Here is a 23,480-nt window from a genome sequence, read left to right on the forward strand (position 1 = left end):
GAGGCATAAACGTCACTTAAGGAATGAACACCCGCCCCCATCCCCGACCCCCGCAGGCTGATTCTCTAGAGAGCCCCACCGCACTGGCATCAGCATTACTGTTTGTTTCTTACAGCCGTCCAGGTGATCATAACACGCTCCCAGGATGGATTACTCTGATTTAGGGATCAGAATCATTATCTCATGTCAGGAGAAGTAAGTTTTGGGGAAAAACTCGTTACCTGAACTCTTTCAGCAGCTGCAAGAAGAAACAATTACCCATTAAAAAAAAAAATCACACAAAAACACCAAAAAATGTTTTGAAAAAGTGCTTGAGAATTTACTGTACATTTTTAAAAACAATTTATTTATATGTTGGCTTCTACATGCTCTTACATTTGTGTAAAACATTTATACATATTCTTTACAATTTGTACATATATTAAATGGCTGTATCATAAACACTGTTCTATGAGATTTTATAAAAGAAAAATCAAGTAGGGAAAATTACTTATAAAACATTAACAAAAACCCGTGATATTGAAGAACAACAAGTTCTCATATTCATTTGATTTCCTCTTCTACTTATTTTTTGGTTTCACTTTATTTGTGCTGGCCCAAAATTTCCATTTTCTAAAACTACTAGGTCAGGAAAATGAAAGCAGTGGGAGGTGATGGATGCAGTAAGGCAGCTGTGGAGGCTGGCGTGTTGTCTGCAGGAATAAGACCGTGTCTGAGTCTCAGATTTAAAGCTGACGGTTTTGCAAAGATCCTGTTCACTTTATGCTGTTAAGTGAAGTACCAGTGATGAAAAAAATTCTGGCTGAAGTTCAGGATGCAGTCGGGAGGAACAGCACCCTGCACTTTTCCTCGAACATACAGCTCGGGGATTACCCCACATTATGCAGTTGCCACCCTTACTGTCCCTAAACTTCTCCATTTGGTGGGGACGGGAGAGGTTTGCTAACCAGTGCTTTGTCTTTCCAGACAATACCCACTGGCCCGCGACTCTGCAATCCCAATCAAGTGGCAAATCACACTTTCCCCGGCGTTTCTCATTATGTCTGAACCGCTCAAGACTTAAAAGCGAGTGGAGAGCTTGGGAGGAGTGTGTGTCCCCAGAGCGCTCACGCCTTCTCCCGGGAAGGGGGAGAGGCACGGGGCAACGGGGTCCGACCGTGGGCTTCTGCAAGCCTGTCCTCTGAAGGCACACGTGCCGCCCACGCACAGGCACATGAGGTGACGCAGCCAGGGGCCCCGCTCTGCTCCTGCTCTCCTGAAAACGTAAGTACTTGTGTCATAAATACATCAGTGAAAGGCATCGAGATTTTCTCCTAAATAGGCAGGAACCCCAAAGGGCTGAAAAAAGTTATAAAAATATACAAACATATATATTTTTTATTCTGGCCTATTTCTTATTTTTAAGAAAGCAATTAGCAATAATCTGACGTTGGGCAGGAACTGGAAGACCGTGCGTGACTCATAAACGACAATTTTATGTAAAATATCAGTGGGGAAAATCCCGAATTTCCCATTCAAAATTCTGCTAACTTTAAGTACTTTCCAAAAATAGACAACTTCCACTGGTTTAAATAATGGATGTGGAAATGAACAAAAGGCTAGCTCTAAATAATCAATGCATTTAGGCTGGTTAATTAAGGAAATGCAGTTTTTTCCCATTCTATTTCTTTTTGGTTTTCTTTCTTTCATTCTTTCTTTTTTTAGTTGATGGGGGAGAAAAATGAAGTTGCGCTGCCCCAAGTCAGAGAGAAGCACTTCGGAGTTTTCTTCACAATCCATTCTTTCTACATCACCGGGAAGCGGCCGAGGGCCTGCCTCAGCTTTTCTGCAATCTGGTGAAAGAACGAAACAACTGTGAGACGTCACTCCCACCACGACTTCACAGCACTCCTGTTATTTCCGTCTCTTGTGAGTTAAGCATTACAAAACATCAAATACTTTAACCGGTCTATGCCTCTAGTCTCTCCCAGCACAAACCCAGCTTCCATGCAGCTGGAGAGACCTACCTCCCTAAGCCCCGGGAGGGGCTGCAGGAAGCCCTGCTTCTTCCCATGCCCGGCGGCTGCCTCTCCGTGTAGCAGCATCTCAAGGCCATGCACCTGTCCTCCAGTCTGCCGGGGCGGGGGGGGGGGGAGGTCTCTGTGCTTGCCCGGAATCTCCTGCTTTCCCGGACAATTGTGAACTCCTGAGACCCCCCTGGTCAGGCCCCGCTACTGCCACACAGTGAGGAAACAGGATGCACCTTCAACCCGGCCCCGAAACCAGCTGTTTCTGACACACGACTGACAATATGCACCGAGCCCATCAGTCACAGCTCTTCCAAGAACCGACTGCTGGACAGGCACCTGCGGCAGGTCCACCCAAAGGGACACGGGCGTGGATGTCAGTCTGGGGCTCGCCTATGCTCATCCCTGAACGTACATGAGGTGACACCGTGGAAACAGTGGGAAACTAGTAAGAAACATGGCAGCCAGCACATGGTCAATTATGAAGTGACAGAACTTGTCTTCAGATGTCTCAGTTTCCATTTACATGCTAGATCTTTATTTTCCATACACTCTGGTAAACAACAAAATTGCTCAGCAGAGGTACCAAACTGAACTGACTGAAAATAGTAAGGTTTCGCTCTCCCTCTCCTTTCCGTTTCCTCCTTTGCTACACTGCAAAAACCTCATCACGAACAAAGCCGGCCTGTGCTGTCCAAGCAGTGCCAGGCTCCCTCCCCGGCCGAGAGCCTGCAGGGACGGGGTGACCTCATCTCATTCACAGCGTCCCGGTGCACAGAGGGGCTGGAGGGAGGGGAAGGGACCACACAATGAGGGCTTCTTGGGGCCTCACAACCGGCATCCAACACTCCTTAAAAAACAAACCAACCCCTTTTTAACCCACAGTTACTCAAAAGGAAAAGGCAGATATGATTAAAAGAGGTTAAAACAACAACAAAAAAAAACCCCAAAACCTTACTCAACATTTAGCTTCCTTTGGTTTATTAGCTAGGATTAAAAACTACAAGCAGATCAACTTCACATGGACTCCTGCTCTCCCGGGGGCGCGGAGGCCTGGCAGCGGGACTCACCGTCTCGTAGAACCGCGCCTGCTGCTCCAGGTACAGGCGGATGACGCTGTTGTAGTCATAGATCCGGTTACTGTGAAAGTGATTCATCTCAGCTACAACCAAACCAAGACATCCGTCAGTTCCCCCAAGACGTCACACGGCAGCACCTGGTGTCTCTGCTCGGTTACGATTAATCACCAACCAGAGTGATCCGGTTGGCCTGCGCCAGTTTCTGACAAAATGTTATCAAGAGGCTAGAAACACCATGTGAACAGTTAAAGGCTGACAGCATTTCCAGTGGATGGATGAGCACTGCTGATTTGCACATTAAACACTACAAAGCCCAACGCCATCACCCGAACGGGCCTGCTGTAAGGGCCTGCTGTTTGAGCAGGAAACCGACTTGGGCCCGTTCCCTACAGGGGACTGCAGTTCAGAACGTCAAGCCTGTTTACGGTGGACCTAGCCAGGTGCCCACTGGGCCCTGCCCGTCCCCTCCTGCACAGGGACTGCCCAGGCAGGTTTCTTGAGGCCCCTTTGAAAGACTGGGTGGAGGATGGAAGCCCTTCTTGTCTTAGGAGGGGGGCAACTAGGTTTTTATTTATTTGCTTATTTAATGGAGTTACTGGGGATCGAACCCAAGACCTCAGGACCTCACGCATGTAAAGCACGTGCTCTACCTCTGAGCTATATCCTCCCCCCTAGGAGGCCTTCTTCTGAGTGGAGCTTCGTGCTGCTGAGAACCAGGGCTGCTAGAACTCAGCCTCTTGGCAGGCAGAGGGTCAGACACCCATCCTTCATGTTTGCTGAATATACTGACTCAGCAAATAAACCCTCTCAAAATTCTCTCAGTACCCCCTCCACCCATGACCAACTCTGGAGAGGCCATCCTCACCAGGGTTCCTTATCACCTCTCCACCTGTCTGTCCCCCATACTCCGCACTACAAAGCCAAATGCAGGCATAAATTCCTACAAAAAGCTCATTGTTCTTAGCTTTATGTTGTTATCAGAAGTCATACAAAGCTTCTACCTACCTGAATAACCTCAAACACAAGTTCAAAACCAGCTTCCCCATGTGAAACCCTTCAAAGCCCAAAGCTTCAATCAAGGCTCCCCCGTTTCTGCTCCGAGTTGCCCTAGTTCTGGAAATGGTTCACACATTTTCTCTTTCCCCCACTACTTCCCGGGTCCTGATGGCTGGTCCATGGAAAAGCCCGCAAACATGTTTTGTTCTCTCCCTGGCACTCCATCTTCTCTGGGGCCTCAGAATCTCAGATGACAGGAGCCACGTGTCCGGCTGGGCTGTCTGACTAACATTGGCCAGCAACGTGCCCCCCGCCCTCCCCCTGTCACTAGCAAACCCTCTCCCTCAAGCAATGTTTTCTTGTTTGTTTTGTTTTTTCCCTCAAAACTTTTTAATGGCTTCTTAATGCCCACGGCAAGTTTAGACTCTTCTGCTGGCTTCTGAGGCCCTCCACAATCACCAAACTTTTCCCCTAATAACCTGCAAGTGTGTTTTATTCCCAGAGGCCAGTGACATCATCTGGTATCACGATTTGCGCACTTCTGTTCACACTAGAACATCCTTCTGCTCCCCACTCTGCCCATGTCTGTCTTTTCCATCCACCAAAACAGGAAAAATCCATTCACTGCTTCTATCTGCTGGAAAACACTCAAAAAAGTACTATCTTCTTTTTACTAACAGGCTAACTATGCCAAAAATGCTATGTACAAGCTCCCTTCACATTCTGTGGTCTCAGGGCCCGGAGGTTACATACCGTTAAAAGCTGAACTCTGGAATGTAACAGAGGGTTGCATTAGGGGCTGATATTAAAGATTATAAAAGGAATCCTCAAGGTCTCTAAGAAATAATAAAACGTACAGCTTTAATCAAGGTGCTATGTCAGGTAAATGTGTGGAAAAGTAAGTACAGCTTTTCATTAACACTGGGATCTTGTAAACAAGAGTCTTATGAAAGTATTTTAAATCAGTTCTAAGTAATTTAACTGCTGTTCACATTTGAATTTCTCTCCAGCAAGGAAAACGGAAAATTTGCTGAGGGAAATACCTCCAGTAGGTACACATGAACCTTCTGTCTTACCTTGTAATGCATAAGACATGGTGCCAACGCGCTTCACCATGTTCTGTTTGTCCTGGGGGGTGATCTTACTAGTTGCGACCAGTTTATCACTCTCTTTCACTTTTTCTATTGCTCCCTGTGAAATATAAATTGCAGTGGTATTAACGAAACAAATCTAAAAGGATTGGTCATTAGTTTAAAATATAACGAAGCTAACATATTGTATCATTGACTTGCTACTGAATAGGAAAAAGTCCCCTCAAAAAAAGGACATAAGGGCAGCATCTAAATGTAACTTCCTGTAAGTCACTTAGAAACAAAAAGGTTGCTATTCTTGCAAAACATAACTAAGCTAAAATCTACAGGCTGCAACAAAGCAGAAGACTAAACGGCACTCTATTTCTGTGCTATTTATAAGCCACTGGCAGGATAAGAGCAGGACATGACAGGAACACAGGCACTAGGGTTAGGAAGTCATCCAATCAGGGACAGCCGAGCACGTGCGCACAGGTGCTGTGTCCCCTGCTGTAGAGGGTTCCATAAGCTGGTGCCTAAGTGTGCTGATCATAAGCTTTACTATAATTTCTATAAGAAGCACTGAGTTAATCTTAAATTAATACTTAGATGGAAACAGCTGTAAAAGTTGCCAACCATGTCCCACACCAGTATCATCACACTGCTCACTGGAGCTGTCTGGAAAGAAAAATCCTGTATTCATGTATAAATCATGCTCCACACCTAGAACTCTAACTGCAGGCATAAACTCCTACAACAAGTTAACTGTTCTGAGGTTTTTTCTGAAATTTTAATCTTAATTTTATTTATTTTGTCCCCCAGTTTTACTGAGATATAACTGACAAAAGTATTTTATTAGTTTAAGGTATACAACAGAATGAATCTGGTATGTGTACATATTGCAAAATGATTACTATGGTAAGTTTGTTAACGTCCATCACCTCATTGAGTAACAAACTTCTTTTTTCCTTGTGATGAGAATTTTTAAGATCTACCGTCCCAGCAATTCCACTGCTGGGTATACACCCAAAGAAGACAGAATCACTGTCTCAAAGCGCCATCTGCACTCCCACGGTCACTGCGGCACTATTCACAACAGCCAAGACCTGGAAACAACCCAAGTGTCCATGGACAAATGAGTGGGTAAAGATGATGTGCTGAGCTCCACACTAAGTTATCTGAAGCTGCACAAAGCTTGGTTACCTGTGCTACCCCTTCACGATACTCCAGTTATAAAGCCAAATGCTAAAATGCCCACCCGCCGGGACTGTTAGGAGCACAGACCAGTTCTCTGTAGAGATTCTCTTAATAAATCCAAGTACATCACCATATCCCCAGTACTGCAGTTGATAAAAATACCCACGGTTCTGAGGTAACACACAGATTTTGAAAGAGAGAGAAAAATTAACCTGAATCAAAATGTGAGGACACCCCAAACTACTCTTTTATTTAGTTTTAAAAAACCCTGTATGATGGGAATTATATGGTTTTCTTTTTATTAACATAAACACATAAAACCGATATTGACCATTTTAACTTTAATTCGGAACCCCCGTCAGGCTCAGGGACAGAACATCTCATTCCTCTGAGGCCCCGCCCAAGCAGGGGGCAGGGTCTCGCTGACGCTGTCTCTGTACCAAACGCCATGATTAGCGTGTCTGATGCCTGACCTGAGGATACCCGTGAAGGAATAGTTTTCATACTTCCAGTTCTCTCAAAATAATCTTTCTATAGAATAAAAGAAACTAAAAAACTACCCATATATCTCAACATGGCGCGATGGGACCTCACTACTGAAACACCCCAAGCAGTTCCAGCTGATCCCAGAAAGCGGCTCCTGACGGGGGCGGGGAGGGGTGCACTGAAATGTGAGGCTCGTGCACCTGGGTCCCGATTCACCCTGATGTCTTCTGTGAACTTCCACGACCAAGTTACCTTGTGAGCGCCAATAATGTCGGGGAAGCAGCCAAGGAAACCTTTATATTCATGATTACATTCCATCAGGAAGTGGAGATCTTTCTTTGGCTGAAATAAGACACAGACTGGTTATCACTGGCAGAGGAATTCAGACAATCAAGGAGGAGAAGACTGTTCTATCTGAGGATCGTATCAGCCAACTCCACTGGGAGCTACATTAAGTTACTGAGAGTCAAACCTAGTCTTCCTGTAAGAGAATAATCTCCAGGACTACTCTCATCGTAGGTTTTGAAGAAAATGATAAAACAGGTAATTTTTAGGTTGGTTGGTAAAATCACCTATTTTGAGGTGGCCCAAAATATAACACTTAGAAAAAAAACTAGTTAATACTGCATGTTTACATACAAGCAAGATAAATTCAATGTCTAAATTTTAGCAGAGAATAAAAAACATTAAAAATCTAGTAATCATTATAAGTGGCAACTTAAAATTTTTCCATTTGTCTGGATTGTAATTTTTAATGGTTATGGTATGCACAATTCTAAAAATTAATCTTTTTTTACAAGTGTCAGGAGAGTAATAACCACATGAATGTACATGCACACACATATTTCAAGAATCACATGAAACAAAATTTTTTAATTTTAGGGATTTGAAATAACTTAGATGGTTAGTCCCCTTAAGGAAATTTATCTGCTATCTGTAAAAATAATCGAAATCGGGCTATTAAAGACGCCAGTAAAAGCCACGTAGCTATAACGAGGGCTGCTCCATGCTGGGAATTGAGCAGCTGCTTTCTCTTTTTTAGCTATGGGATCTGAGATCCTTACAAAGGTGCTGCCATCACCATTTATCAGACCAGGAAACCAAGGGTCGGACAGGCTAAGAGTCAAAAGAAGGACCTGAGCAAAGCTCTTTCCTCTAAGTTCTCATCCCCCGATAGCTAAGAATGCGCCATCGACACTGGAAGATATTTAAATGTCTTGATGAGGAATTTATACATCACTTTAGCTTAACCTAAGAAACACTATTACCAAGTATAACTAACAAAGATAGGTAAGAAGAGAATATCCACTTGGAAAGTGTGTCTTAAAACAGGTTTTAAATTGAGCATGTGGATTAGGTAGCATAAACTCTTAACTGGAACTGTGTGGTTCTGTTAATACCTGTTCTGCCACAAGACTGGCAATTTCTTCGTAAGTCTTTCCTGCTTCGGTTATTGCATCATTGAGATCTGTTTCACCTGAAAATCATTAGTTACAAGAGTGGTTATAAGTTCCTTTTCATTTAAAGTTTAATTATAGAAAATTTCCAACTTTAAAAACTACAGAACAGTGCGGAGTCCCCGACTACTGTCCATCGCCTGACTGCCCAATGACAGCTCGTAACCAGCCCCCTTTCACCTGTGCCGCCGGCTCCCTACTGCTCCCCTTCACTGCTCACGTAACATTTCACCCATACATTTTACCTAAAAGACATGGACTGTTTAAAAACTAAAAATACCAATCTCACACCTAAGAAAAGACAGCCATTCCTGATACAAATGAGCCAGCCAGTGTGCAGCTGTCTGTTGTCTCCAACCACGCTGGCTGCTTGAATCAGAATGTGAAGACCGTCCACATGGTGTGGAGCCGGTTTGTTTCCTGCATCCGTAAGTTCTCTCTCCTCCATTCTGTTTTTCTTGCAAATTCCTTTCTGTGGGTGTGGAAGAGACCAGGTCGTTTGCCTTGGTACCAGTCTGGGTTTTGCTGACTAAGCCTCTGCGGGGGTCACACAGCCCTGTTCCCTGCACTGCCTGGATCTTTTACTTTTAGTACAGGTTTGCCAAATGGTGCTATTCGCCTGCTCTCACTTCTTTACTAGCCGAAGTGCTTCTATGAAGAGAAACTTTCCTTTATCAACTTTTTGGTTACCTTGAGGTATAGGAACAGGAAAAGCAGGTTAACTGCTTCTTTCGCTTTAAGTTTCAGAATAATGAGTTGATCCTCTACCATCCTCCAAAGGCAACAGAGATTAACTTTTTAAAAAAGTATCACTGCAACTCTGGATTTAAATGTATCTGATATACTTCATAGCATGGCAACTGCTACTTTCACTAATGCTCAAATTTTCTCTTCACTGGCCAGCAGAAGGCTCTTCATGTAGGCACCTGAGTTCTCTGGCTGGGCGCTCTGGTTCATCTCAGTGGAACATAATGTCTAGAAACTGCCAGGTGGGCAGTGTGAGGGGTGCTTCTTGCTACTGGCTTGGATAATTGTTTCTAGCCTTTTCAGTGAACAGAGCAAGGCAAACTGTATTTTTTTAGAAAGAGAAAAAAGCATAATGAACTCAACTTGATATTTTCAATTCAAATTTAGGATTTTAGTGCTTTTCTTAATATATTTTAAGACTTCTGATTTTTATGCTTATCCCTCTTATTTAAAAAAAACCTTGGTTCCTAATAACAGTAGCATAATTACTTATTTGCTTTACTCTACAATATGTGAAACAGTTTTAGAATTACAATACCAACATTGCACGTTGCTAACTATATGGTTACTGAAAACAACTTTAAAAATTTTTAAGTTCTTCTGACGTTAAGGCATCTGCTCCTAGCGACAGTCAAAATACTGTTGATTTGAAGTAATTCCTCTCTGTGTGGTTATGCCTTCATCTTGATCTCAGTCATTTGTTTTATTTTGCTTTTGCTTTCTAGAGATACTTGTTTTACACTGTGATTTAACTGGTTTTCAAATAATTACATTATTTGAAATAAATAATAATTACAAATAAAAACATTCACATGGTTCTAAAGTCAAATCTATAAATCAAGATATTATCAGAAGTCTAGTTTCTATATCTGCTCCTATCCTTCCCTACAGGTAAATATTTGAATATATTTATCGATTATATTTCCACAGTAATCTGTAAGAATAAGGAAAGCATCTTGGATTTGTGCAGGGGCCATGCTAATCATAATCATCTCGGTAGTGTTGGAGCGTTGGTGTATGTGCTATCAGAGGGAGCATGGCAAGTCATATTTAATAAAGCTGAATATCCTTAGGAATTGAAATCATCTGCAGTATTGCAAGACTGAAGAGCACAGCGCTGCCCAAGATATCAGCATGTCTGAGCGAGGGAAGACGTGGAGACACGGCGCTCAGTGCGGCTGACCTTCGTTTCCTTGAAATGGGAGAAGCTAGTTGATGGGGGTCTTGAATGGTTCTTTTTTTTTTAAAAAAATCTTATTTATTTTTTGGGGGGTTACTTAGGTTTATTTATTTATTTTAATGGAGGTACTGGGGATTGAACCTAGGACCTCATGCATGCTATGCGTGTGCTCTACCACTGAGCTATAGCCTCCCCTTGAATGTTTCTTAAAAACAAGATCTTTAGTAAGATGAATGATATTCAACACAAAACATGTGTTAGACTGAGTCCTTTTAATCCCTGAAAAGGTGCTATTTGCAATATGAATATTTGATAATGTATTGACTAATCATTATATGCACAGAAAATACTGGGGAAGCATTAGGTGGCAATTTGCTTCTCTGAGGCGTGGTTCTGAGGGGGTTAAATGGACGGGCAGTTTGCAGATGGCACAGCATCTTAAGGGCCATCTCCTACTGCCACCTTCCATCCAGGATGCCTGTTACACTGCAGGGCTTCATCCCCACTGCCTGCATCACTTTCTGTTCCTCCTTTCTCCACATCATTACCTTTCCTTTCCTCTATGTTGCTTTAGGCTAAACGTTTATAGACGATGAAACTCTGGGGAGAACCTGACCATTTTGAAGGTAAGTGGATTCTACCAAAATTTAAAGAATGAGTAATATATGAGAAGATTTATTTACAGTATAAAGTCATCAAAGAACTTCTTTAGGATTCATTTCCCAGATTACCAAGTGTCTTCTCTTCCCCACTTTCCAAGATGTGTGGTTCAACTACCTGTAGCCTCCATTAAGAATGCTGTATTTAGGAACTAGTGTGTAATACCTTTGTCTCATTGACCAGAAGAACAAGTGGATTGCTATTTAAAAATTCTATGATCTAGCTCTGAATGCTTCCTAGGTTTTATATATGACTTCAGGTGACAAGAGACCTCAAATCTGGGTACATGTATTATAATCTAGGGACAAACTCTGAATTACTGGAAGGACCATTGTTAGGCTTAAACACCTAATCTTGGAGAGGTTCCATGTCTGGTTAGGATGTGGATGACTGCAAGAGACTGTCACTCTCACCAAAATAAGAAAACACCAAATCAACTAAAAAGTCATACTTGTCCTTAAAGTCATGAGGCACTGCAGGGAAGAAGACATCCAAGTGAACTAAATCCAGAGAGGGGTGAGCCCTGCACCCAAGATAAGCTGCTGAGTTTTGGGGTGCTGGGTGGGTGGACGAGGGAGCCTCCCACAGACAGAGGAACTTTGCTGGGACAAGGGGGACCCCACTAAGCACCTCCTGGACACACTGCTGTGAGGAACCGGAACCTGGGGGAGCCGAATGCAGAGCTGGTTCCCCACTTGTGGACTAAGGGGTGATGGTGGGAAGTGAGGGCGGGGCTGGAGAACAGGGGCCTCAGGTGAGGTTTAGGGGAAGGCGTGGATTCAGGGGAGTTCTGACTTGTAAGGACATAACTGGAACCGACTAGGTGTTTTTCCAGCATCTCCAGAACACAAGCTCATCCTGTCAAGTACCACAGAACCACACAGATGAAAGGGCTCCCAGACACAGCCCAGTACAGAAGCGATGGCTGTGGTTCCCATCTTGGTTGGCTCCTCCAGCAACCACTTATCTTTCCAGGCCTTGGTCCCTCACCTCAAAAATGAGGGGGCCAAACTAATGAATCCTCAAAGCTCCTGCCCAGACCAAACGTTCTGATTCTAGGACACAATTCAGCCTGGCCAACAAGAAATACTCATATATGGGAGCCCCAAATCTATTTTGGTAAGAGACTAATTTCTTGTTCCTGAAAACACTCATTGACACATTGACATCCAAAGACCTACCTTCCCTGGGTACCAGGATAAACACCACGGGGAAAGTGCCAACTCTATCATTTCTGTAAGTGACAGGACACCCTCGAATAGATGCCACTCACCTGACAAATACTTTTACTTCCTGCTGTTCCATAGGCCACATTAAGAAAATAGAACCCAAAATACGAAAGAAAACAGCTAACTTGTTCTTACAAGTGTTGTCAATGTATATGCACATGAACTCAAAATACCACAAGAAAGATATACAATATGGGATAAACTGAGAACAATTATCAGTCATGCAGAGATGTAAGGCAACAGGAGCTTGTTACTCATGACCTTGATAAGATCTGGCTTTGACAGTCGGACTTGACATCAGAGTTTGGCAGAGAGATGAAAGCGAGGTCAGAGTGTCACATACCACAGCCGCTTGTTTTACTAAATCACAAGAGCCATATCTGAGCACAACAAAGGCAAAGAAGTTGGCAAGAAAATACAGATTATAATAACCCTCCACTTTTCTCAAAAGTAGTAAGGTGAGGCTGCAGAAGTCCTTAGTGGAGCAGTGGAACCAGTTTAATTATCACTGATAAGGATACTTAACCACAGTGACTGTTTGTAAGAGCCTGGGGAGGCCTGTTGGTTTGGATTAGACACTAGAGGCCCAGGAATAAATAAATAAAGATATACCTTGATAACCACTAGAACTGAAGACTGTTGCTAAACTCTGCAAGGCCTTTCCTATCTTCTGATATTCCTTGGGTAATGCTGGAAGAGAAAAAGGAATAAATTATTAACTAGTCGGCTAAGCAAAATGAAACGATTCAACTATTTTCTAAAACTGATTACTTTTATAATAAAAAAATTTAAAGTGGTTCAAAATAGTCTATATTATTTAATAAAATAGTGATGCAAAATTATTGTTTTTAAAAACTGACTGTTTCAATTATTTAAAAAAATTTTAACTAATCAGTTGTTTAGTTAATGGTGATGCTGTTACCATGAAGACCACCATAACCACCTCCCACATTCGCATTCACTGAATGGAATTAGAGGGTCACATAGCTAATAAATGGTATATTTGGCACTTGTGATTCCTAATACTTTGCTTTTCCCAGTCTGCTATGTATGAATGAATGATTATTTGTAAAACAAAATCAAAAGCAAAGAGGTGTGGAGAAAAACATGACAGTGGGACCTCACAGGACCAGGGATGAGGGATTTTAGCTTTCTCATCTATAAAAATAAGATTAATTAAATCACCTCTAAGGCTCTTTCTAGTGCTAAAATTCTGGGCTTCCAGGATCGCTCTGGAGAACTTCCTATAGAAGTCTCTGGATCTTAGGCTACTATCTTTGCATCTGTATATAATCCCCTTAAACACATCTGTTGTCTTTCCAAAGAAACCATTATTTATTTGTATCTGATGATAGTGCAGTATTAAAAAAGAAAAATGATTCAAATGTTTCTTAAAAAAAATTGAGGCCAGAGAAATTTGACATGTAGTCTGTAAGCTGCAGTAATCAGGAAACACGAATTCAAACTATATTAATTTTAATAAATTGTTTACCCTTTTGTAAGTCAGTTTTTGCCTCTATACCGGGGGTTAAAAACACCTGCCGTGTGCTTCACCACGCGGAGTGTGTGCTAGATGTATCACTTCACAGATTAGGAATTTAAAAAAACTCTTTTATGGGAGAAAAGAAATTATGCCTGAATCAAATTCTAAAGAAAGCATTTCAACCTCCTTTCCTGGCAAAAGAGAGCAGCCTAAAGCTATTATTATTTCATAAATTTGGCTTATGAATTATACAGGACATGGAGTTAACCAGATGTTTACACATGAGGGATTTAATGCTTTAAAAGAAACCAAAATCTCAGATTTTTATGATATCCTTGGACTTTACTGTAAGATTTGCATTCATTTAAAATTTTCTTAAAAAAAAGGAAACAGATGAGTTTACAGTTAAAATTAATTTTAAAAATTAAATTACTTCATTTATTTCTTAGAGAAGTGTCACTCCCTTTTTTGCCTATGTGTTATTCTCTGTGTCCAAAGGCTTGAAACAGATTTTGCCTTCTGATGCTGCATGTATGTATGTTATTTTTTCAGACTCAGTTCTATTTTTGGTATTTCTTTGCCATGGAAAAGGAGCAACTATCACTACTCCTGGTGTCTTCCCCTCAAGCATGAACAGCTGGTACACTACAAATAGTTCTGTTGATATAAAACATCATGTGAATGGTGGAGGGCCATTCAGTGTAAGGCCTGCCTTCTTCCCACAAATGGCCAGATAGTAATTATTTTAGGCTTTGTCAGGTGGCAGGTGTCTGCTGAAAGTACTCAACTCAGCCACTGTTAACTAACATGACAGTAGCCAAGACAATACATAAATAAGAGGGCATGGCTGTGTTCCGATAAAACTTTATTTACAAAAACAAGCAGCAGGCCAGAGCTGGCTCTAGACTGTAGTCTGCCACTCCTGACGTAAGGCCATGACCTTAGGTCTGGATTCAGCAGATCTGAGCGTTACTGTTACCCTCACTGTGCTATTTCTATAGTTCATCCATAAGTCACTTCACTCACAAGTCTTGTTCACTAAAATTATTTTTTGATGTCAAATTCTGATTTCTTCCATTTATTTAGAAGAAAAAAACCAACTTTAAAAAATTCTTTACAGAAACAGATAATTAAGCTCTTTCCTATGCTGAGTACCAAAGTATTGATATAATTTAAAAGTGGATATGTATTATTTTTTATAATTCAAAGTAGAAGCCATTTTTTTTTTAATGGCTGAATGCAACCAGTGTGCTCTTAGGGCTTATGAGTGGAAGGCCAGACAGTTCTTAGTGACAGACTAGACCTCTTTTTCCAGAGATTAACACAGGTGACCCAGGGCTGGAGCTCAGTTTTCTCTTTGGGACTCGGAAGGCTGTGCTGGCAGGAAGGGCAGGGTAAACGCAGGTGACAAAGGCTGGGTCCCCTCGGGCAGAGTGACTGACTGCGGGCGGGCCAGCCTCCGTCGTGTCCTGAGCCTTAGCGAGTGACAGGGCAGCTGGACATCTGACTGTTCTTCTCTCCTGGGTCATGTGACAACCGAGCAGCATGGGTTTGAGGACACAGGGAATCAGTTCAGCAGAATGACGGCCTGCACTACAAGGAAGGGAGGGGGACACGGAAGAGCAGGCAGAAGGCAAGGGTGACAGCGCCACCTCCTCCTCAGCAGTGCGCCAGGTCCGGCCCCTGTTCCGTGCTTTCCACCACTGCCTATGCTGGTTTTTCCTCCTAATGAGAGCTCCAGTCAAGTATACAACATCCTACCAAATGATGACTATTAAAATGTAAAATTAAAAATAAAAAATATTTAGTGTACATGGTGTTTTTTATGAGCGTTCCTGAATTGGCTCTGTTAGAGCCAATTTTCTATTGTTTAACGAGGGTTGAGAAGGGAGGTTCATCAAAGGCCGTGGGGAAGACATCCCTTGGGTTCACCACGTGCACTTCTGTTTGAGGTGGCGGGGTCCCCCATGACGGGCGGCTGAGGCCGGCACTCACGTCCGGTGCACCGCTTCCAGTGCTCCTGCCCCACCGTCAGCAGCTCCTTCACGCCGTCATCCATGGCTTTGGTGAATTTACTAACAGCATCACACTTCTGTTCTCTGTGGGGCAAAAACACAAGAAGGCGTGTCCTTGACTTCATTATCACATGTCCAAACAGTGTGAGGTGCGAGAGGAGAGAAACCCACATGGGCAGGGGAGCTCACACCCGACATAACCACAGGCACCTGATTCTTCCACTGTAACGGCTGCCCTTTAGCTGAATCAGTCCTAAAACAGACTTGATTCAGGTTTTTAAAGAACTACTTCAAAACCTGCGGTTTGTGTTTTAACTCTGCTTCCTTTCCCCTCAACTCTATGTGAATTTTAAGTAAGATTATTGTAAAGTAAATAAAATCTTCATTTCTTGAATATCTTACTTATTGACATCTGATCACTGGAGGTACCACTGAATCTATAAACATGTAGTATGAGTTGCTAGTGGTCATTGTTCATTCATTCCAGCAAGTACTTTAATGAATCAGAGAAAATAACCCAGATACACAGCACGTGATACTGAACGTATCAGCTCCTTAAGGACTGAAAAGTTCTCACCAACCTGAAAAGATCATCACAATATACTTTAAAATAAAAAAAAGAGAATGCACTGTGTGAGGTCGTTTTTGTTTAAATAATCAATTATTCCTTTAGATACATATGTATACGAGGGTTGGAAGACCACAGACCTAGATCGGTATATTAGCATTGATTTTTCTCTCTGGGTCGTTGGAAGACTGTCTATATTTTTGGTAATACACAAGCAATGAAGATTTTATGCTAAGGAAAAAAGCTTCTTAAAATTAACCACCCCTCTTTCTTATTGGTCTTTATGTAGAAAAGGAACTCCTCCAGATTTTCAACCAAGCCTACATTGAAAAGAAGATCGCATGATTAATAACAACAGATTAAAAAAACACAGATAAGGCAGGTTTGGGATTGCTTCCTTCAAGGCAACGTTCAAAGAGATTTCTGCCCTGTAGACTATTCTGTGGGTGTTAGCTGGCCCTGTGCCACCATTTCATCATACTTTACTAGAAATAACCACTAACCACTATGTCAACTTTGAAATCACTGACTTCAAGGTAGAAAGGAAGCAGACTTCAACTGCAGTTATGGTTAGAAAGACAGTGCGTCGTGTACATAAGACGCTTTCCCCATCATCTGACTACAAACCCCACTCATTTTACACACTCTGGTCTGACAACGTGAATTCCAGCTGCGGTCGTACTGGGTAGGATCTGCAAGCAAAGGAGGCGAACACAGTGTGAGAAGGATAGTCTGGCCGTGTCTCTTACACTTCTAGCAGGTCCAGGTCTGGTGCCTCTGGTTCCATGGTGGAAAATATCATAACTCCCACCAGCTCATCTTTCTCGGCCTTCCTCTTCCCAGTCTTCCATTCCTGTAAACAGGAACATTACGTCAAAGTGGAGCAGAGTCAAACCGGTCTTTCACAATCCCCTGACAGAACTGGCTCACTGATCATCTTTATCTTCCTAATTTTGGGGAAGCAGCTCCTATACTATCTCCACACACAGAGAAGTGCCCCAAACAAAAACACACAGTGCAATGAATTCTCACAGAGTGAATTCCTGTGTTAACTACCACCAAGGCCAAGAAAGAGAAAAGGGCCAGCATTCTGAAGCCCCCTCCCTAATCACTACCCCCTCCCTCCCTGACAAAGGTGACCATTATCTTCTCTTTCATGGTTATCATTTCTTCAAGTTAGAGTTTTACCACCTGAGTCCCTACACCATGGTTTTGCTGGTTTTTTGAACCAGCTAAGAACCCTACATTACATATCCTTTTGTGCCTGGCTTCTTTTGTTCAACCGAGGCTGAAGAGCTACATTCACACTGTTGTGATTGCTGTAGTCCACTCGTTTCACTGCTGTACTATATATTCCATCATATGACTATTCCCCAACTTAATTACCCCTTCAACTACTGACAGCAAACCCAGCCTTGGCCACCTGACAAATAAAGCTGCCATGCACACGTCTCCTGGTGCACGTGTGCATGCGTTTCTGTAGGTGTATATTCAGGCGGGGAAGGTTGTTCAAATAGATAATGTCAAACTATTCCAAACTGGTCTCACCAATTTTCACACCCACCAGCAGTGTGTGAGCGTCCCAGAAACTCATCTCACCAAGAAGACACTAGTAGTCAGTCTTTCTAACTTTAGCCATTCTGGTAAGTGGTACTGGTATTCACTGTGGTTTTAATTTGCATTTCTTATTACTAATGAGATTAAGTACTTTTCTATACATCTACTGATGACTCAGCTATTTTCTTTTGTGAAGTACATTACCACATCTCCTGTTTTGCTACTGGTTTACCTTTCTTATCTATTTGTATGAGTTTTCCCATATTCTAAACTGCAGCCCTTGGTTTGGTTATATATCTTCGTATCTTTGACTTGTTTTTCCTTTTTTAATGGCTTCTTCTGATAAACAGAATTTCTTCATTTTAATGTCACCTAACTTGTCAGTCTCTTCCCATCTGGTTAGTTGGTTTTGTGTCTTATTTCAGAAATCCTGCCCGACTCTAGGGGTATGAAGACTTTCTCCTCTGTGACCTAGAGGCTTTATCGTGTTGTCTTTCACATTCAGACTTGTGAACCATCAGAATTTTTTTTTAACTTAATACAGTGGAAATTTTCAAACATACAAAAGTAGAAAGAAAAGTGCTTTAATAAAGCCCTCTAGACCAGCTTCAACAATGGTCAGCTTTTTACCAGTCTTTTTTTTATCTCTTCTCCTCCATCCTACTTTCTTTCTTGCATAATTACTTCAATGGAAATCTCAGATATAGTATCACTTCACCTGTGAATAGTTCATCATGTATCTTTAACAGATAAGGCCATGTCTTAAAAACATAACCACAGTATCAGTATCAAACCTAACAAAATCAACAGACCGTTGTGAGGGAATGACCAAATTTCATTTTTCCAAGCGATGTATCCAACTGATGGAGCATCATTTACTGAAAAGCCTGTCCTTCCCCCACTTACTCAGGACTGTCTTTGCCATAAATCAAGTGTTCATTCTACTCTGTTCCACTGATCTGCTTTCAAAATTGTTTTAGCTTTATGATGAGTCTTAATATCCAATAAAGTCCTCTTCCAATTTTATTCTTTTTTGAGAGAAACCTGGCAACTCTTCGAGCTCTAATTTTCTACTTATGACATCTTTCCAGTTCTTCAATCCATGAAACACAGTATTAGAACACTTACTTAGGTCTTCTTTTATTTCTCTCAACAATGTTTCATAGTGTTTTTATATAGATCTTTTTTATACATTTTCCTGTAGATTCTTTGGGATTTTCTACATCTATTCATCTATATGAGTTACTATTGCCCAGAGAATCACAATTTTTAGTAACTTTCTAGCTTTATACTGTCATTTAGCAGGTGAGGAAATTGTGGCCCAAAGAAATTAAATGTTTTGGGGTCATGGTCACAGGTAGTTAGAAGCAGAGCCAACACTAAAACCAAGCACCCCAACCCCAAGTTCTTTCTTTTTTTCTTACATCAAAAACATTAAAAAAGAAAAAAGATACAGATTTATTATTTTTAATAATAATATTCTGCATAAAATACAATGCTTAGAAGTGCTTTCTAAATTGAATCCTTGACAAATCAATCAAATAAACCCTTGTTAAAGTCCTGTGGTGGTGACCGGTAAGGCACGAATTTGGAGGGGGGTCCAGGTAATTTTTATAGCTACAAAACATTTTCACATGTGTCATCCACCAGGAAATGCAAAGAGGCTACCAATGTTTGAGCGGAATGATCTCTAACCTATAAATTACACCAGGTGCGGACAAATGACTGCACACAATGGAAGGTCAAAGTGACACACTATCTCCAAAGCAGACAGTAACAGTGAGATGACAACAGTCAACTTCTTTTCGATTTAAAAAAACAGCAGACGACCACTGGCAGAAGACTGCCCATGGGGGCGGGCAGAGGCAGACCAGTATTTACTTTGGACGCACAACAACAGTTCTGGAAAAGCAACCTGGCTGTGAGAAAGCTGGTTCAACTGTGAATCTACTTTTCCCTTCATGATGCTCCACACTGTAAGGTCAAAATGTAATCATAAGAAATCATTCACACTATTTCCCTACTTTCATGCGGATAATGTCCTGCGTAGTTTGGGGTTATTCTGTTTTTAAAAGCATCTAGGGGAAATTGCACATGCTATCACCCTCTTCACCCCTGCCCACACTGGGCCAGTCCACCGGGCCCTGGCTCATGGGAAACCATTCTGGCAGTATCTCTCTCACATGCTAAGACTAATTTCCTGTGGTTGGGATTTAGGTTTCTGTCCCCTCACTGCCTGTGGAGGAAGTGAGAAATAACCAACAAAGCAACATGATTTAACTCCTTTCAGACATAAAATTGGTGTGAATGTGACAGTTCTCACTATCCCCTAAGATTATCACAATAAAATGTCCTACCTTTTCATCCCTGAAATTCAGAAACTGCTGGAAAACCTCACTCTCTGAGATGACTGGATGGCGACACATCCTGGTCATCCAGGCCTGAAGTCTCTCCATGCGCATTTTGATAAATTCTTCTTCAAAGCGACCTGCAAGGGACATGCCGAGAGCGATGTGCAACTTTGTCGAAGATGAATTACTGTTACCATAACTGAAAAGCTGTTTATACAGCCACTGGCTACTTGGTGGAGAGCTACTTAGTAAAAGGCAGACCACGGTCACTTTTCACTAACCTAGAAACAAGCAGCACAGTGAATGCTCAAAGACCCACGGGAAAGATACTCAACAAATTTGAAAGCAGATTTTATCTCAATATGAAAACCTTTTTCTTTTTTATAAACTAACATGCCAGTCCCTGTGTGGCCATATGAAGTCCGATAGGCAAGAAAAGAGTGATAAAATGGAAATCAATAAGTAATGCTTACAAAGTACATTATATTTCTATATTTATAAAAATGTGTCTAAATGCAATATAATCTCAAATATACAAATTTAAATTTAGTATTTACGAAAAATAACTGAGGATGTAGTTTTTTTCTGTTTTGATTTTTAAACTACGTAAATGGAAAAGAGAAAAAGCAATTTTTCCATGAGTGCAGTAATGAAAGCTGCTATCCCAGAACTTACAACCATCCTAAAACAGAGCTTAATGAGTGATATTTCTATTTTAAAAGTAGAAAATTAGCTCAACAAACCTGATGATACCAAACATCAAGTGAACATCGAGAAGTTTTATAAGCCTAACGAACAAAATCACTATCAGTTAAAAGGCTTCTGAAGATGGAAATTTCGGCTACAGCCAAGTGCGACAAACACTTAGCTCATCCTAGCCCCCAAAAGCAACTATAAAGCTGGACAAACCCCACCAAAATATAAGTGCTCTGGAAATCAACCGAAGGCAGACAGCCGTGAGAAGTGTTCACGCTCGCAAAACTGCTGAACTTCTGGCAAGAAGTGTAAACCTGTGGTGCTCCGGCCTGGGTCCGCTCCCATCTCCCTCTGCTGCCTCTGCACCTCTCCACCCACACTTGGTGGAAGTGGTTCTGCCAGGGCGGAGTAGGCTGTGAAGACTGGAGGCTTCAGCTTCCCTGGTGAGGTGCACTCAATCTGGAGCAGTGGGAGATGCCCTGACTTGGTGCTGGTGGCAGTGACAACCCAGAGGCTGGTGAACAGGGAGGGCCAACAGCTAACTAGGTAAGGCTGCACGGCTGAGACAAGCATGATCCTGGTGGAGGCCGTGTGCAGAAACAGCGGAGATTAGCTGGGGTCCAAGACAGCCACACCCTCCCCTGGCCAACTCTGAGGCTGCACACACATGCAAGGGAGACACAAAAGGACCTACAAGAAAGTAAAAGGGTGGCTGATCTGAAATAATCTGAGCTTTGAATGTGCTCCCTACCCACACACAGATTCGTCAGCAAAGGACAGAAGCCTTACTGGCTTAAGGTAGGCTTACCATCAATCTACAGACACGAGGTGAACCCTAGGAAGCCAAACTTAAAAGAAATAACAAAAATAACTGACTTAGGGCAAACAGATTTCAGAGACTTAGCCTAGGCAAGTTATTTACCAAGCAACCAACCAAACGTAAAGCAGAAACAACAATGACCTTCAGAGAAGAGAAAAATAGAACTCAGAGCTGTTAAAATATATTCTCTAGAATGTCCAATTTTCAACAAAAATTAAGAAATATGCTTGGAAACAGCAAAGTATGGCTTATACTGAGAAAACAAGAAGCAGTCAATAGAAACTGTCTCTGTGTCCCCAGATGCTGAAAAAAGACAAAACTAAGTGGCAAACAAAGTAGCTTCTATAAATATGTTTGAAGAACGAAGGGAAGCCATGTTTTAAAAATTAAAGAAAACTAGGACAAGGAATCAACAAGCAGAGATTCTCAAGAGGGAGACAGAATTTTTTAAAAAATTATCAAATGGAAATTTTGGAATTGAAAATAACTGAAATTAAAAATTCACTGTAGGGGCTCAAGAGCAGATTCAAGACGACAAAAGAATCAGTGAATCGGAAGATAGATCAATAGAAGTTATCAAATCTGAGAAACAGAAAAAACTGACGTGAAATGAACAGAGCCTCACAAAACATCAAGCTCACCAACATACTTGTAAAGGGAGCCCCCAAAGGAGAAGCGAGAAAGAAGAAAAAAATATTTGAAGACATCATGGGGGAAAGTTTCCCAAATTTGACGGAAAACTTTCATCTACACTTTCAGGAAGCTCAGCAAACCTCAGTAGGATAAACATAAAGATATTCACAATAAGATACAACAGAATCAAACCACTGAAAGAAAAAACAAAAAGAAAATTCGGAAAGCAGCAAATGAAAAAGACTCATCATGGGGAGGACTTATGGCAGGGACCAGCAGGCTTGTTCCGTCGTGTGTCAGATAGTAAATATTTTAGAGGCTTTGCAGCCACTCCGCTCCGCACTGTAGTGCAAAAACACCTGCGGACAAGGCGGAAACCAAGGAGTAGGCCTGTGCTCCAGTAAGACGTTGTTTAGGACCGAAATTTGAATTGAAATAATTTTCATATCTCACCAAACCTGCCTTTAATTTTCCCAACTACTAAAAAAAAATTAAAAAATAAAAACATTCTTTAAAAAAAAGACTCATCATGCATGGTGGGGTGTGCATGTATGTGATCACAGAACAGATGCACAAAAAGCATCTGAGAGAATTCAGCATCCATTCATGAAGAAAACTACCAGCAAACTAGGGATAAAAGGGAAGTCCCTTAACTTGATAAACAGGCATCTACAAAAACCTTACAGCTAACGTTATATTTAATGGTGAAAGGCAATGGTTTATTCCTAAGACTGGGGACAAGGCAGAGATGTCTGCTCTCACCGTTTCTATTCAACATTATACTGGAAGTCCTAATCAGCTCAATAAGGCAGGAATAGAAACAGAAGGCACAAAGACTGGAAAGGATGAAATACACTGTCTTTGTTTCGAGACTGTCTACATTAAAAAAAATCCCAAAGAATTCACAAAAGAACCTCTGGAGCTAGTGAGTTTTAGCAAAGCTGCAGATACACGGTCAATACACAAATATCAACTGTATCTCCAGAGGCGACAAACACCTGGAAAACAAATTAAAAAAACAAAGAGTGCCATTTACAATAGAACCCTCCCCATGAAATTCTTACATATTAATCTATGAAACTACGTACAGAATCTGTGTGCTGAAAACTACAAAACCCTGTATGGAAAGCAAACATGATACACTCAAGGTCTTGGATTAGAAGACATTTCATTCTCCCAAAACTTATCTAAAGAATCAATGAAATTCCAATAAAAATCCCAGCATGATTATTTATAGCTATCTGACTATA

The 23,480-nt window shown here is 41.7% G+C and overlaps 1 protein-coding gene across 3 annotated transcripts in view; it reads right to left on the reverse strand.

The window, feature by feature from the left end:
* Nucleotides 1–295: 295 nt before the first annotated feature.
* SNX9 (sorting nexin 9) overlaps nt 296–23,480 on the reverse strand; it is a 95,642-nt gene continuing 72,457 nt past the window's right edge. For all 3 annotated transcript variants that reach the window (XM_074368083.1, XM_074368085.1, XM_074368084.1), the window contains 9 exons: nt 20,088–20,218; nt 16,923–17,026; nt 15,586–15,689; nt 12,720–12,797; nt 8,235–8,311; nt 7,087–7,176; nt 5,158–5,272; nt 3,077–3,168; nt 296–1,832 (listed from right to left, as the gene is read on the reverse strand). In XM_074368083.1, coding sequence (XP_074224184.1) covers nt 1,785–1,832; nt 3,077–3,168; nt 5,158–5,272; nt 7,087–7,176; nt 8,235–8,311; nt 12,720–12,797; nt 15,586–15,689; nt 16,923–17,026; nt 20,088–20,218 — 839 coding nt within the window. In that variant the 3' untranslated portion in view covers nt 296–1,784. The remainder of the gene's footprint in view (nt 1,833–3,076; nt 3,169–5,157; nt 5,273–7,086; nt 7,177–8,234; nt 8,312–12,719; nt 12,798–15,585; nt 15,690–16,922; nt 17,027–20,087; nt 20,219–23,480) is intronic.

Source organism: Camelus bactrianus, chromosome 8, assembly GCF_048773025.1.
Source record: "Camelus bactrianus isolate YW-2024 breed Bactrian camel chromosome 8, ASM4877302v1, whole genome shotgun sequence".
Lineage (NCBI taxonomy): Eukaryota > Metazoa > Chordata > Mammalia > Artiodactyla > Camelidae > Camelus > Camelus bactrianus.